At 41.6% G+C, this 17,187-nt stretch overlaps 1 protein-coding gene across 10 annotated transcripts in view; it reads right to left on the bottom strand.

Moving 5' to 3' along the window:
* The window catches only part of Specc1 (sperm antigen with calponin homology and coiled-coil domains 1), a 280,028-nt gene that overhangs the window by 77,792 nt on the left and 185,049 nt on the right, over positions 1–17,187 (bottom strand). For all 10 annotated transcript variants that reach the window (XM_037200768.1, XM_037200764.1, XM_037200767.1 and 7 more), the window contains 3 exons: positions 12,011–12,156; positions 10,667–10,767; positions 3,375–3,456 (listed from right to left, as the gene is read on the bottom strand). In XM_037200768.1, coding sequence (XP_037056663.1) covers positions 3,375–3,456; positions 10,667–10,767; positions 12,011–12,156 — 329 coding nt within the window. The remainder of the gene's footprint in view (positions 1–3,374; positions 3,457–10,666; positions 10,768–12,010; positions 12,157–17,187) is intronic.

Raw genomic sequence — 17,187 nt, 5'->3', positions numbered from 1 at the left:
AACACTATGTATGAAAATTTTAAAGTCCAATGCTAAGACCTACCACTCTCAACACACAAAAATTCTTTTCAAAACTTCTCTGTGGTGCTGAAGAGATAGCTCAGGTTAAGAATACTAGCTGTTCTTATGGAAATCCTGAGTTCAGTTACCAGCATTCACACAGCAGCTGTACCAGTCTGTACCAGTTCCCTGGGATCTGAGCCCTCTTCTGGCCTCTTAGGGCACTGCACATGTAGTGCACACATACACAATACATACACATAAAATAACAACACTCTGTCCTGGGCCTACAGGATATATGGAGCAGACTTTCTTTTGGGCCACCAACCAGCTCCCAAATCATGACATGGAGACTTCTTATTAGTTATGAATGCTCAGTCTTATCTTATACTTGTCCCACTAGCTCTTATAACTTAAATTAACCTGTTTCTCTTCATCTATGCTTTGCCTCGTTCTGGGCTTTTTACCTGTCATTCTGTATGTTCTACTTTTCCTGCTTCTACCATGTCTGCTGGCTCGTGGCTGCCTGGCTCCAGGTATCTCCCTCTTTTTCCCCTCATTCTCTTCACCCTTCTCTATTCTCTCTGCCCGCCAGCTCCACCTATCCCTCTACTGCCTAGCTATTGGCTATTCAGCTTTTTATTAGACCAATCAGGTGCCTTAGGCAGGCAAGGTGAAACAGTAACATATCTTTACACAATTAAACAAAACATAAACAAAAGTAACATTTCTTCACATAGTTAAAAGTAATATTCTACAACAGATATATCAGTGAGTAAAGATGCTGATGACCTGAGTTCACTCCCTTGAAACCATGTAAAAGTAGAAGAAAACCAACTCTGAGAAGGTGTTATCTAACCTCCACATATGTGCTGTGGTACATGCATATTGACATCGCCATTACCCACACGTACAGTAATAATAAACAAAATCAACACCACCACCCTCACTGCTCACTGAGATTGCACCTGGTTGATCACTCAAGAATAGTGATGGAGTTTTGTACAAATTAATGTTCTTTTATTAACTAACTTTTTTTTAAACCTCCTGACACAGAAGCCATTGCACAGTCTAAGGATCAAGGAGTAATTCTCATTGAATGTTTATTAAACAAACATTTCACAAGCTGTAGCTGCCACAAATAATGATTCCTCCCACAAATCTGAGCAAAATAAATAGAAAGCTTTCTGAAAAGATTCAGGACTCCAGATGCCACTAGGAGCAGGGTAATTCATGGGGAGAAGTAAAAATGTCAGTATCAATGGGAGTTTGGAAGCAGTGGATCCCAGCCCTCAGTGATGACTTTGAGAGGTTCCAGATGTTGGTGGTGGGGATCACTGCAGGTGTGGAAATAGCAAAGGCACTAGACTGGCAATGGAGGGGGTGACTGAACCACCACCATCTCAGGAAAAAACATTAGTGGGTGGTGAGTTGTTTCTTATGGAGGAGCAAAGAAAGTAATTCCTTGAGACAGAATCCTTACCTGGTGAAGGTGGTGTGAACACTTGAAAGGATAACAAGGGATTCAGAATATGACATGAACTCAGGGGGAAAGCCACGTTTTGAGAGGAGTGAGTCTGATTTTGAAGAAAGTGCTATGTGGGAGAAAGCCCTTGGGAAAGGCAAGGTAAGGTGACTTGGTAAACGTCACTGGTATCTTATTTTAAGAATTGCCACCATTACCCCAGCTTCAGCAAGCACCACCTGACCAAAGTCAGCAGACATCAACATCAAGGCAAGACCCTCTGCAGGGAAAAAGGTGCTAAGTTGCTGAAGGCTGAGATGATTATCTGTGATAATGTAACTACTAAGCAAGCTATGAGTATTTTTAGATGTAATGCTGTTGCATACTTAAATTACAACACAGAGTAAGCATAACTTTTTGTGTCTTCCCTCACTGTGATATTAGGCTGGTACAGGGGACTGGAACCAAGCTTGCAGAAAACTCATTAACATTTACTAGACCAAAAGCACTGTTGCTATTTTCTCTGAGCATGCTAACAGGCTCAGCAGACACCAGCAAGGAAAATGACTAGCAGCAAGTATTTCTATGATGCCCAAGGCACACCAGGCAGTGTCCTCGGTGTTTTAAATGAATTAATTCAATCCTTCAAACGACTCTATGAAGTAAAGTTGTTTCTTTTTCTTTTTGACTTTTTAAAATCAAGTTATGTGTATATGTGTGAGTGTGAGTTTGTGCACATGAGTGCAGGTGCCCGCAGAGGCCAGAAGAGGGTGTCACATCCCTGGAGTTACAGGTGGTAGTAAGCTACCTGATGTGAATGCTGGGAAGCAAGTTCAGGCCCTCTGAAAGAGCAGCAAGTGCTCTTAACTGCTGAACCATCTCTCCAGCTCCAGAAATGTTTCTATCTTAGAGATGAAGAAACCAAAGCACAATAAAGCTAAAGCTGGGGTGGAATGGCAGGGCTAAGAGACTCGAGGCCAAGCAGGGCTTCACTTACCTCCCTTTTAATGGCTACAGCTCTGCATCATCATCACTGGAGGCCCAGCAGGAATGAGAATGTGACCTATGAGACCCACTAATTACAACCTCCACTTCACTGTCACGATTTGAACTTGAAAGGGACACTGTGCAACAAGAGGAAGAGGGTAATACTCAAAGGCCTAAAAATGGTGCATTGAAGGACTGTGGAATCAGTGAACAAACACAAAACCAGACAAGGGTTTTGTATAACATAGTAATTTTTAAAAAAGAATAGAATGTACTGTCTTGAGATTCAGTTTATTAAGAAGAAGAAGAAGGAGAAGGAGGAGGAGGGGGGAGGAGGAGGAGGAGGAGGAGGAGGAGGAGGAGGAGGAGGAGGAGAAGAAGAAGAAGAAGAAGAAGAAGAAAGGAAGAAAGGAAGAAAGGAAGAAAGGAAAGGAAAGGAAAGGAAAGGAAAGGAAAGGAAAGGAAAGGAAAGGAAAGGAAAGGAAAGGAAAGGAAAGGAAAGGAAAGGAACAGAAAAGGCCAGGTAGTGGTGGTGCATGCCTTTACTCCTAGCACGCTGAGGATCTCTAAGAGCTAGGTGGATCTCTGAGTTCGAGGCCAGCCTGGTCTACAGAGTGAGTTCCAGGATTGCCAGGGCTACAAAGAAACCCTGTCTTGGAAAAACCAAAACCAAAGCCAAACAAAAACAAACATAAAATCAAATCCAGCCAAGTTGGCATCTCGTTTGCATCCACACACTCAGGAGGGAAGCGAGCAGAAGGCATGTCTTCTGGCATGAGCTGCTCATTTGCATCTAATGGGCAAAATATGCACCCTGAGGGGATGAAATCAGTAGAAATAAATACCACCAAATTCAAGTTCATGCAACAAAAAGTGAACACCACTAAAAAGGACAAAAGTATTTGTGTTTTCAGTCATCTACCTGAGAGGGGAAGGTCCGGCAGATCCAAGCGCTGAGCCATCCCTTTGCTGGTGGGCCGCATGGTGCTGTAAGTCGAATGTCTCTGTCAAAACCAAAGGGCACCTCAGCATGATGAGCTTGCAGTGTGAGCACAGCAGAGCACAAGGGCACACTGCTGTGCCTGGCCACAATTCTTAAACACATCGTAACAACCTAGGGAGCTTTTAAAATAACTTATCTTTTCAAACGGTATTAAGTCCAACTGGCATAAAGAGAACATTAATGAAAGGATAATCCCCAGTTCACTTCCACCACCTATTTCTTTTTCCCAGTGGCAATTGTTACTAATCTGCTTCCTGAATATCCTTTCTGGAATATTCTATACATTCTCAAGGATATCTGTAAACATAATGTTTTAAGTGAGATGGAACAGCATGCCTATGATTTCAGCACTGGGAAGTAAGAGGCAGGAGAATCCTGGAATGATGGGGAAGGGTGCAGAGAAGGGGGAATTTGGTGACCAGATAATCTAGCAAACTGGTCAATTCCATGTTCACTGGAAGACCCTGTGTCAAAAATAAGAGGGGAAGCTATGAGGAAGACACTTAATGTTGACCTCAATTCTTCACATATACACGCACAAATATGCACACCTAGAGACAAACATAGACCACATATGCACATACTACACACACACACCGCTTTTGGATTTCAATGGTCAAAGAGTATATGCAAAGATGATCCACATCACCAATCAGGAAAACACAATCAAAACCAGGAGACACCATTACATTCTAACTCTTAAGACCATTATCTAAAAACAAAAGAAAAAAAAGTAGCAAGTATTTGGTGACAATATGAAAAAACTAGAATCTGTGTGCACTATTGGTGAGAATATAATAATGTTAGAGAAAATAGAGTGAAGGTTCCTCAAAAAATTCAAAATAAAGTCATATGTGGTGGCGTACACCTCTAAGTCCAGCACTTGGGAGGAAGAAGCAGGCAAATCTTTATGGGTTTGTGGCCAGCCTAGACTTTGTTTTGAGTTCAAGTTCAGCCAGAACTGCATAGCAAGACACTGTCTCAAAAAATAAAATAAAACTTCAAAATAGGTCTATCATATGACTCTACTTCTAGGTTTTTAACCAGAAAAATTGAAATCAGGATCTTCAAGAGGTATCTGTATACTCATGCTGATTGCAACATTATTCACAATAGTCAAGAGGTGGAATCTACCTAAATGTTTGTCCAGCAAATGCTGTTGGATGGCAGTCTATCCTACTTCTGGAAAAAGTTCTGGTGATCTACAAACCAACAACTCATTTATAGTTAGCAATACTTTGCTGAACACTGGAAAACCCCAGAGTGTGGTTATCCTAATCCAGTTGACACTTGAGTTAAATACCTAGTATCATCCCCATAGATACAAGTGCAGATTTCATCACACACACACACACACACACACACACACACACACACACACACACACACCATCTACTACTACTACTACTACTACTACTACTACTACTACTACTACTACAGTAAACAAAAATACCATGTCTATAAAAACACAAATGTTAACACATCACTATACTTATTGGGTGCCATTTGGTTTTGTTTGTTGAATATATCTTGGAGTTAATTCTATGTGGGCTTGGAGCTGCACTGGACTCTGCCAGGCTGTATCCACCACCCTGACAGATTTACATGAGAACTGCAGTATGAATGGCCATATGATCCAGAGGGGCCTCTGCAGCCTGAATTCTACCAACGGCCATGTGCCCTTGGGCCATGTGGTTGATTTTCTGTGCTTTAGCTAGGAAACGATGTGACATTGATAGTCATGGAGATTGCTGAGAGGATTAGATGACTAAAAATCCATTCAGAATAATTCAAGCATCTCATAGGTTAGCCACTATTGTTTTGAAAGTTCATTTGACCCACCCTCAGTGAACATCAGTACTGACCTTGATACCTGTGTTATGAACACTGTCTATACACAGGGTACACAGAACCATCTTGAAACTTTCTAGAGCACTTTTTAGAGGTCCCACTCTACATTGATATTAAGCATGAAATGTAAGGTTCCCAGTGGTCCTCATAAATAAAAATGTTGTAGAATACAATTTTCAAAAAACATTCTGAAATCTCATTTTTGAAGTCAGTATGTGAAGTAAAAGTTTCCCTAACAATTTAGTGTTATGGAAAAGCATCCAAAATTTCCCCACTAAATGTTATTACTGGCAATATATCAGATTAATGTATTTCCCAGAGAGGGGCTAGAGATATCGTTCAATGGGAAGAGTACTGGCTGCTCTTCCCAGAGGAGCAGGATTCAATCACTAGCACCCACATGGCGCTCACCACCACCTGTAATTACAGTTCCAGAGGATCTGACACCCTTTTCTGGCCTCTGAGAGCACTAGGCATGCCCATGGTACAAATATATACAAACATGCCAAACACCCATACAAATAAAATTAAGAGAAAACAACTTGAGAGAGAGTTACACATGAATGAACACTGGCACCTGTATGTCACAATTAGGAAAACATAGCTTACATAACTGACTGTGCTGGCTAGTTTTGTGTCAATTTGACATGAGCTAGAGTCATTTAGGAAGAGGGCACTTCAGCTGAGAAAATGCCCTTGCCAGATTAGCCCGTGGGCAAGCCTGCAGTGCATTTTCGTGATTAATGATTGATGTGGGAGAGCCCAACTCACATGGAGTGATGCCACTCCTGGGCTGGTGGTCCTGGATGGCATAAGGAAGCAGACTAAGCAAGCCATGGAAGCAAGCCAGTAAGCAACACACCCCCATGGCCTCTGCAAGGTTCCTGCCTTGCCCTGAGTTTCTTCAATGATGACTCCAAGCTCTAAGATGAAATAAACTCTTTTCTCCCCAAGTTACTTTAGGTCATGCATGGTGTTTTATCACAGCAATAGAAACCCCAATTAAGACACTGGCATAAAGAGAAAGTATGGTGATCACAGGACAATATAGCACATGGAGAACCACAAGGCTGGTTCTCTCCTACCACTGTGGGTTCTAGTGATCAAGCTTGGTTAGGCTTGCAAGGCAAGTGCCTTTACCCACAGAGTCATCTCAACAACCCAGGGATTTTCTTTTTTATTTGTAGAGCTGGAGACTGAACCTGTGACCTTGTCTATACTAGGCAAGCACTCTACTACAGAACTATACTTCAGCTCCTAAGGTTTTTCTCTTTGTTTAAATCAAGAAGAGTAACCAAGACTCATGGTAACCCCAGCTACGCAGAAGGTTGACGCAGAAGGATTAAAAATTCAAGACTTATCTGGGGCCTGGGCAACTTATCAAGACCCTATCTCAAAAAACTAAACAAGAGCTTGGGACACAACTCAGTGATAGAGAGCTTGCCTAGCATGTTCAATCGCCAGTGTCACAAAGATATTTCCCAAATACACTTGGCTGTTACCCACTAAGATGAGAATACATGTTTTCTTTCTTTGTTACTATGGTAAGTTCCTGATTCTTCTGAATAGTTAAAACCTTGTATTCTTGGAATAAACCCCCTTTGACATGTTTTTCATATGCTGTTCAATTAGGTTTGACAAAATTTTGTTCAAGAATTTTACATGGAGGTTAATGAGAGACTCGCCTTTTAATTCTTATCTTTTTTGTTCTTACCAAAAATAATAAAACTACCTCGGCTCATGAGTTGAAAAGTTTATCCCTTTTTTTCTAGTCTTTGTTTGAATTCATTGAATTCATGATTAACATTGATGTTATTCCCTTCCTTAAGAGTTTGAGATTTGGCCGGGCGGTGGTGGCGCACGCCTTTAATCCCAGCACTCGGGAGGCAGAGCCAGGTGGATCTCTGTGAGTTCGAGGCCAGCCTGGGCTACCAAGTGAGTTCCAGGAAAGGCGCAAAGCTACACAGAGAAACCCTGTCTCGAAAAATCAAAAAAAAAAAAAAGAGTTTGAGATTTTATTATTAAGATTCTGGGTCTGGTGTTTCCTTTGTAGACGTAATTTAAACTCCAGACTACTAAAATAAACATAAACTTTTTTTAAGATTTTTTTCAAAGTTATCAGCACAAAGTAATAATTTATAATATTTCATTATTATGAGATTTTTTAAAAAAAGATTTATTATTTAGTTGTGCGTGCGTGCGTGCGTGCGTGCGTGCGTGCGCACCATGTGTGAGGGTACCTGTGGAGGTCAAAAGGAGTCCCTGAAACCAATGGTTCTCCTTCAGTTGCTCTGGCTTCTGGCTGCTGTCACTTTATGGTCTTGTCCTGGCTTCCTTGACATCAGAGGCCTGGTCCTGAGTGTCCTACAATGCTTCTTTTTGTCTCTAGCAGTTTTAACTGATGTGCCCACTGAGGATCTCTTTGTACACTTCTAGCTTGGGTTCACTGTCCTTCTTGCCTGTGGCTGGACTCTACAAGCCCTGGAATCTCTTGGCTTTCTCTCTTCACATTGCTCTCCTGCCAGATCTAATCCCAGGAACTCCACAGATCTTCTCATTCTTCCCTTATTATCTGCACTTCAGCTGAAATATTTCTGCCATCTTGTAGTCAGTCCCTCGAAAGTCCCTAGTAAATGTTTAATTTATAACTTAATTTATATACTTGAGTCTTTAGTTAAGTCATGTGTTTGTTTGTTTTTTAAATAGGGATTCTCTGTATAGCCTTGGCTGTCCTGAAACTTAGTCTGTAGACCAGGCTGGCCTCAAACTCAGTGATCTGTCTGCCTCTGCCTTTATACCTGAGTGCTGGTATAAAGGTGTGTGCCACCACACTCAGCCTAAGTCATGTAATTTTTAATAGGTTCTTTTTTTTTTATAATTGTTTGTGCTGGTATGTATTTTCTTGACTGCATTCATCTCTTATTTTAAAGTCTGTGTCTAATACCATCAATATATGGACCTTCTATGCCTGCTTCTGTTGTTTATTGTTTGCTGTGAGTTTTATATAGTCTTTTGGTGTCACTTAGCCTATGTGCCTGGGATTCTATAAACTGACTAGAGGACACTATATGGAAATGAATAGCTGTGCCAGGTGGTGGGAGCATATGCCTTTAAACAGCAGCACTTGGGAGGCAGAAGAAGGCACATCTCTGAGTTCAAGACCAGCCTGGTCTACAAAGCAGAGCTCCAGGATAGCCAGGGCTACAAAGAGAAACCTTGTCTCAAAAAAACAAAACAAAAATACAAAAAAAAAAAAAAAGAAAAGAAAAGAAAATGAATAGCTGTAAGATAAGATTCCCTTATGAGATTACCTTCCTCAAAATATTTACTTCTGCTTCCAGGAGGTGGTGAGAGTGGGGGAAGAGCACCCAGACACAAACTCATGGTTCTGTGGGTTTTTAAACTCAACAAATAAGCCAGCATGGTGGTGTACGCTTTTGATCTCAGTACCTAGGAGGCAGAGTGGGCAGATCTCTGTGAATTCAAGGCCAGCCTGGTCTACATAGGAAGCTCTTGGCCAGCCAGGGCTACATAGTGAGACTCCCCCCTCCCCCCCAAAAAAACTTTTAACAAAATAAAAGGCTTCTTTGATACTAAGGAAGAATATTTTAATAAACTAATAGAAAGATATTTAAATGATGCAAAAATCTTAAAGCCATGAAAGAAAACACAGAACAGTATTTTCTTAAGTAAAACATTTCAGGAAAAACAAACAAAACCACCTCTTCGGTAAAAGGAAATTATGATGCTGCAAGATAAAACAGTCACTTCTAAAAAAAGTCAGGTGGCTTGCTGTGTGTGTAGTACATATGCATGAGTATAGGTGCCGTTGAAGGGGCCAGATTCATCAGACTCTTGGAGCCGGAGTTACAGACGACAGTTGTGAGGCTCCACATGAGTGCTGGAAACCAAACCTGGTCCTCTGTAAGAGCAGTAAGTTCACTTAACCACTCAGCCATCTCCCAGCCCCTAACAGAAGCATTCTGTATAAAAATAAAGGCTAAAGAGAATGCATCAAAGTGTCTCACATCAACAGGAAAAAGCTGAACCCACATAGAAAAGTGCTCAGCGCAAATATAAGTACATACGTGGAATATGTAAAGCCACATTACGTAGTCATGTATGAAGAAGTGCACAAGCCCCAAAAGTGAAACCAAGCGTCACCTCACTTACTAAAATCCTCGATGTGTATGGGATGTCAAAATTCTCGGGAAACAGCTCTTTCTGTGTGAACAAAGTGTATGTGGAAGGAACTCATCTATCAAGCGTTTCAATGTGCGAGGACAGAGCCCATCCACCTCCCCGTTTTAGTGGTACTCTTCCCACTTCTAGGGATCGGTTTCTAGAGCTCTAAGGACTAGTTCCCTCATTGCCCACAGTTAGCAGAGACTGGAAAGCTAAAGGGTATGCTTCCTAAACTTCTTAAAGCTTGTTCACCACGTCACTCGGCTTCTGTCAGACAGGCCCACTCTCAAAACTTTGCAAGGTGCCAGGAGAGTGTGGCTGCCTGCTCCTGCTTCTGCTGGCTGTGGATGCATTTGCTTTCCCAATGCAGAGGAGCTCTGGGGTCTGATCCCACGGCTGTGGTATTACGAGGCATGTGTTTTGCTGTCCTGGATGCACATGTGGAAGTAGATAGCCCTGAAGCTGATCTTAGGTCTTGACGGAGGCCATGGTCCTAAAGAAGTACTTAGTGAAAGGTGTTCTGAATCAAGCAAAAACAGAAGCACATTTAAGGGCCAACTTGAGATGTTAGAAAGCCTTTCCCACGAGCTTACCAAGGCTTTAGTTATCTCTTCTAGTTTTGAAGTACCAAAGTCTCTGAACTAAATTCCTTTCTAACTAGAGCAATTTCTAACATTTTGAAATGAATCCTGATATGCACTCGTACAGAAATAGTGCCTCAAGAGGTCAAAAGTTTGCACAAGGACCTTTACTGTATTGTTTTTGTACTAAGTTAAATCTACAGTGACCGAAACAGCCATCAGGTGTGACTAAATAACTGTGTATGGTGTAGATGTGGGCTTTAAAAAAGAATTGGCTATGTCAATGGAGATTAACATCTGAAGTTCCTTTGATATATTCCTTCACGGGATCAACAGAACTTCATTGAGCTCTACTGTGAAGTGATGTAATGACTGTCACCCACTGCTTTAGCCAAGAGACCTAATCGTGAGCAAAATACCAAATATCTCTGTAGTCACAGGTCTTATACTCCAATACTTAAGTGGAATGAGTATTGGAGAGATGTACATTCCAATTTATAAGTCCTCTTGCTCCACAGGCACACACTCATTAAGTGTTAGGAACACCTGGAAGGTTACATGAAGAACCCTGCCTGTGTCTGGGTTCTTCCATACCTGCATTGGAGAGACAGCAGCTGCCGGAGCAGTCCTCACTGGGATCCCACTCAGGGGGCTTCTGGGAGTCTTGTGGACGGAAATACTCTGTCCAGCTCCACCTGCCAAGAAGAGATTGGAACATAAATACTTAAATCCAGTTCAAAACTGCAAATAATGTTTTTTGATCTGTTATCCCTTTTTGGTGACTTAAAAAATTTCATGATGAGCTATGTGTGGTGGTGTACACGTTAGTCCCAGTACTCAGGACTTGGGACTGGGGAGGGAGGCAGAGGTCAGCCTGGTCTACATAGTGAACTCCAGGACAACCTGGGTTATGTAGAGAGACCTTGTATCAAAGCAAAACAAAACGAAACAAAGCAATAAACCCTCCCCCCCACACACATACACAATGTTAGGTGTAACATTTACTCTATTATCTTTTTGTCTTCTTCACTAGAGCTGGATTGGAGAAAAAAAAGGGGGAGAGTTAGCTGAGTAAGAACTGGTCTCAGATGTTGATACTGGAGGAAGAGGAAAAGGAATATGCGATGAGGTTTCTCTTGGTGGGGAGTAACAGGAACGTTAATGCACAAATCATTACTGATGACTCATGTGCTATCTACAGACTGACTCACTGGGTTTTCCTGCCTCTCAATATATTGTCTAATCTTAATCTAAGCAATTGGAAACTATTTTAGCAGAGACAACCAGATCATCTTAGAATTAGCCCACTGTTCCAGTTTTCCAATACATTTGTGGCAGTCAAAAGAAGCAAGTTATCTCTATTATGAACAGAAGCGCAGTGTTTCTTCAACATACTATATTTGTGCATATGCTTAAGGTCTGAATGTGTAATTGCCTCCTGTGTGTAAGATGCACAACCAAAGGGAAATTGTGAGTCAGACTACAGCAGGAAAAGCTGGCAACAAACCCAAGATCAGAAGCAACAGACAAATCAGTAGGAAAGCTCACATGGAAGACTAAGTAGAAAGATGTCTAACAGCATATTGCAAGTGAGGATGATTGAGACTCCTAACAACGGGGCCAAATGCACACAGGTGATGCTCATTTCCTGGGCAATAATGCTGCTGACTCTCCTTGCCAGTTCTCAGAACACAGGAAGGTGGCCCTGAAAGTGATGACTCTGTGAGGTAGGAAAGGCAGGAAGAGGTACGACAGCAAGTGGAAGTAGGGACGAGGCTGCCTCAGCATTACCCATGGCCTCACAGCCTCATCCTGGCTCCCTGCAGAGTGAGTGGCATTAGCTAGAGTGAGCCCTTGGTTCTATCAGCTTGGGGCCAGTGTGGCAGAAACAGGCTTGCTACGTAGGCTAGGGTTTGAATGTGTAGTTCTGTAAAATACCTGAGTGTCCTAAGTCAAATGACTTGATCAGAGACTTCACAGTGGTTGCCGAGTCTGAAGGAGCTGGAGGTGTTCTGTTGATATAGACTCCACGCCACCGGCCAGCAGCATCAACCTCCGAGGGCTCTGTCCCTTCATTCACAGGTCTGTATGGCAAAGAGCACACCAAATTGAAAAGGTGGAGGGTGCCCTCACAGGGGGAAAGGCAGATGGAAACAAAACCAATGTGGATAAAATACATGAAGCTGGAAGGGGAATCCCAACCTTAAAACTAGCTTTCTGGATTTTAAGTTATCTTTTATACTTTCTTAGTTAACAGTCAGAAATAACATATTTATAAATCGAATGATATCTCTAGGTGGAAAATACATGACTATCTCTGCAAATGTGAAGAAACATGTACTTATCATAAATAACTGTCAGCAGTGTGCACAGTGGACTGGCCTGTTGGCAAGTGCTCCAAACCTCACGTGGCACACTTAGAGGATAGAGAGGTGAATCCCAAGACTCCTTTTTAGCTAAGGTTTCCTATGACTTAGACTCCCCATCAGAGACTTGGCAGAGCCAGGACATGAGGCCTTTACTATGTTGACTCAGATTGTAACAGAGACAAGGTGCTCCTAGGGTTAGGAGCTATAGTTGCAGCTTTCTAAATAGGCAGGCAACCTATGGTTTAGGGTTCCCATCACGGTGAGGGCCACAGGTCTTCTGGTAGCCTGGTTGTGTTGTAACTTCAGACAGCTGTTCCTGGAAGTTCAGTCTACAATCTAGTTGATTCAGTTTTCTCAGGAATCCCGCAAGTTACTTAACACTTTTCTGCCTAAGCCAACTAAAGTGCAATCCATTACATACACCAGAGCCCTTCTTCGTAAGATACTTGCCCTCTGAGAGTAAAACTGAAAATTCTGTGCGAAGCTTCCACTCTCATGCAAATTTTCTAGTATGTTGTGTGGTTTCTAAACATCAGCAGAGACTCACAGGGTAGACCATTAAAAACAGATCATATGATTCAGCTCTCATGTGTGGCTTTCTTATCTAGAGGATTTTAGGATGTCATTTAATCTCCTTGTGAATGAGCCAAGATGAGAATTCCCAACCTCCCTGTTGCTAAATCACTGCACTTTTTATTATATCATATTGCCACAGCTGTTATGCAAGATGACTAATTCATGAGAAAGGCTTAAACAGAATATTTCTGGAAATATATTTTAATAAGGTCAGTGACGGTTTAAAATATTTCCCAACTTTTTGAAACTAATCTAGCTATGCCTAAGCACCGATGGTTGAGTTTCCTTGTCCTTAATTCTCTTAGCTTTCGTCTACTGCTCTATGATCAACCCAAATAGGCTAAATTTAAGTGAGGCGCAATTAAAGCACGTCAACTGCTCTGCCCTACACTCCTCACTGCATTGTGATTCTTTTTTTTAAATTTTTTTTATATATATATATTTTATTTTACAATATCATTCAGTTCTACATATCAGCCATGGGTTCCCATATTCTCCCCCTCCCACCCCCTCCCCTTACCCCCAGCCAACCCTCCATTCCCACCTCCTCCAGGACAAGTCCTCCCCAGAGGACTGCGATCAACCTGGTAGACTCAGTCCAGGGAGGTCCAGTCCCTTCCTCCCAGACTGAGCCAAGTGTCCCTGCATAAGCTCCAGGTTTCAAACAGCCAACTCATGCAATGAGCACAGGACTCGGTCCCACTGCCTAGTTGCCTCCCAAACTGATCAAGCCAATCAACTGTCTTACCTATTCAGAGGGCCTGATCCAGCTGGGGGCCCCCTCAGCCTTTGGTTCATAGTTCATGTGTTTCCATTCATTTGGCTATTTTTTTTTTCAATAATTGAGTAAAACTGAAATTTATTATATGCCACAGTTGTCCTAGGGACCTCCATGCTATATATATAGCCTCTATGGTTCTATGGGTTGTGGTCTGATTGTTCTTTATTTTATATCTAGAATCCACCTATGAGTGAGACAGCCAACAGAATGGGAAAAGATCTTCACCAACCCCACATCTGACAGAGGATTGAGCTCCACAATATATAAAGAACTCAAGAAACTAGACATCAAAGTACTGAACAGTCCAATTAAAAAATGGGCTAAAGAGCTAAACTGAGAAGTCACAAAACAAGAATCACAAATGGCTGAAAGACATTTAAAGAAATGCTCAACATCCTTAATCATCAGAGAAATGCAAATCAAAACGACTCTGAGATACCACCTTACACCTGTCAGAATGGCTACGATCAAAAACACCAATGACAACCAATGTTGGAGAGGATGTGGAGCAAAGGGAACACTCCTCCACTGTTGGTGGGAATGTAAACTTGTACAACCACTGTGGAAATCAGTATGGCGGTTTCTCAGAAAATTAGGAATCGAACTACCTCAAGACCCAGCCATTCCACTCTTGGGCATATACCCAAGGAATGCTGATTCATACCATAAAGATACATGCTCAGCTATGTTCATAGCAGCACTATTTGTAATAGCCAGAACCTGGAAACAACCTAGATGCCCATCAATGGAAGAATGGATGAAAAAAATGTGGTACATATACACAATGGAGTACTACTCAGCAGAGAAAAACAATGAAAGCATGAAATTTGCAGGCAAATGGATAGAACTAGAAAAAATCATCCTGAGTGAGGTAACCCAAACCCAGAAAGACAGTTATGGTATGTACTCATTCATAGGTGCATTGTGATTCTTTTTGAGGGGAAAAAAACAATCAGCAAACTGATAACTTCCTTGGGAGAAACTACCAGTTATTTCAGAAATGGTAAGGGACTGATTTTTTTTTTTTAAGTAATTTCTAGTGATTTGATGATGCCAAGAGGTGGTTGTTTTGTTTCGCACCTTGTGTTGCACGGTATAAAATCAGATGGTGAGCCAGTGTGCTCATGTGACCTGTGACCCCAATACTTAGGAAGCCAAGGGAAGGTCACTTGAGCCCAGGAATTTGAGGCCATGCTGGACAAAATGGGAAGGTCTACCTCAAAAAAAGAAATAAATAAAAGAATTAAAGAACAAAGGAAAATCAGCAGGTAGATATGCAGAAAGAAAATGAAACCAGGTTAAGAGATCAGGTCTGGATAGAAAAAAAAAATCTTATTCCCACATTAGCGACTCTCAAGCACATCAAACAGTGGGTCACCATCCACACCATTTACCTGGCTTATTGCCAAGGAGCAACCAAGGCAGGTCATTTTAAAAATTTTACTTAAATGTCATTCCTTGTTAATTTAATAAAATGGAGGCTCCCACACACTGCAAGTTATTCTTTTTAGGTGTCTAAGTTTCCCAGTGATTTGAAACATCAAATGGGTAAGTGGAAAGATTCATTTAGGTCTCATAAGGACATAGCAATACAAATTAATGTAAAGGATGCCTGTTTTTACATATCCAAAAATGATACTCACTGACCAATCAGCTGTCTTGGCTTTAATAGTAAGAATAAGTCTAAACATTATCATATGAAAATTTGAAATTTGAAATGATCAAACATCTGAAATTAGGGACTAGAGAGATGGCTCAGCTCTGACTGCTCTTTTGGAAGACCCAGGTTTGATTCCCAGCACCCACACAGCAGCTCACAACTGTCTGTAACTCCAGTTCCAGGAGATCAAATGTCCTCTTCTGATTTCCATGGGCACCAGGAAGGCATGTGGTATATATACATACATGTAGAGAAAAATTCATATATATGTATACATAAATCTATGTATAGATAGATAGATAAATATTCTTTACAAAAATTCTGTAGTCTTTTGAATGTCAATATGGTGCCACTAGGAAATTCCATACTTGAACCCATATGTCAGATTGTGGGTACATTAAAGGCATAATACAAAGTCACCTTCAGGCTATGTAAAGTGTATATGAAACATCAGTAAATTTTTTTTTTTTTTTTTTGGTTTTTCGAGACAGGGTTTCTCTCTGTAGCTTTGCACCTTTCCTGGAACTCACTTGGTAGCCCAGGCTGGCCTCAAACTCACAGAGATCTGCCTGCCTCTGCCTCCCGAGTGCTGGGAATAAAGGCGTGTGCCACCACCGCCCGGCATGAAACATCAGTAAATTTGAGGAAAAGGAATGGGTCACAATCCTCCAGATATCTAATTATACATATGTAAATATCTAAAAGAAAAAAAAAAAACTAAGAAAAAAAATCCTGTAATGTAAAACACTCAAATAGAGACTACTTGACCCACACTTTAATTGTGAATAAGCCTGAAATTCCTTTTACTAGATTGTCTAAGAGTTATGACCTGAGCAATAAATGATTTATTGTGCTCCCAAGAGGAATATGAATTCTGTATCTTATAAATGATATTAAGAAATATTTAATCATACAGCCAGGAATATCTTAGCAAATTCTGTAAATAAAGGGGAAAGTACAAGATTACACACTTGGCTAAGCCAACTGTTCAAGGCCAACTCTAGCCTCTAGGTTGTATCACATGTGCAGTCAAATATGCCTTGAAAATCTAAGTCACCCAAAAGCTCAGCTTCTGTTGGTTTCAAACATGAACACAAACACTCCAGTGTTCAGGAAGTCCAACACATTAGTTTATAGCAGTGTGTAGTTTGCTTTTTTCCTTAGCCATATCCTGCAAGAAATGGCCAGCTTCTGTGCTGTGGGATGTTCTGTATGTCCTGTGGGAGCCTGTTCTTGGGTTCCTTGTGGCTTTACCCAGCAGGTCCACATAGAGGATGATTAGAACCATGGGCCTGAGTGCAGGTGTCTGAGATGGTCTGCACTTGGCTGTGCTGGGGGATGGTCTGTATGTCAAATTGCTCTGAATGGTCAATAAATAAAACCTGATTGGCCATGGCTTGGCAAGAAGTATAGGCAGGACTAACAGAGAAGAGAAATAAAAGAACAAGAAGGCAGAAGGAGACACAGCCAGCCGCCACCAGGACAAGCAGAATGTAAAGATGCTGGTAAGCCACGTGCTGCGTGGCAGGGTATAGATTTGTGGAAATGGATTAATTTAAGCTATAGGAACAGTTAGTAAGAAGCCTGCCATGGCCATACAGTTTGTAAGCAATATAAGTCTCTGTGTTTACTTGGTTGGGTCTGAGCAGCTGTGGGACTGGCGGGTGATAAAGATTTGTCCTGACTCTGGGTCAGGCAGGAAAACTCTAGCTACACTTCTGGTTAGGAA

The sequence above is a fragment of the Peromyscus leucopus genome, chromosome 8b (genome assembly GCF_004664715.2).
Source record: "Peromyscus leucopus breed LL Stock chromosome 8b, UCI_PerLeu_2.1, whole genome shotgun sequence".
Taxonomy (NCBI): Eukaryota; Metazoa; Chordata; class Mammalia; order Rodentia; family Cricetidae; genus Peromyscus; species Peromyscus leucopus.
The sequence above is the reverse complement of the archived record's forward strand: the minus strand, read 5'-3'. Positions and strand labels throughout refer to the sequence as shown.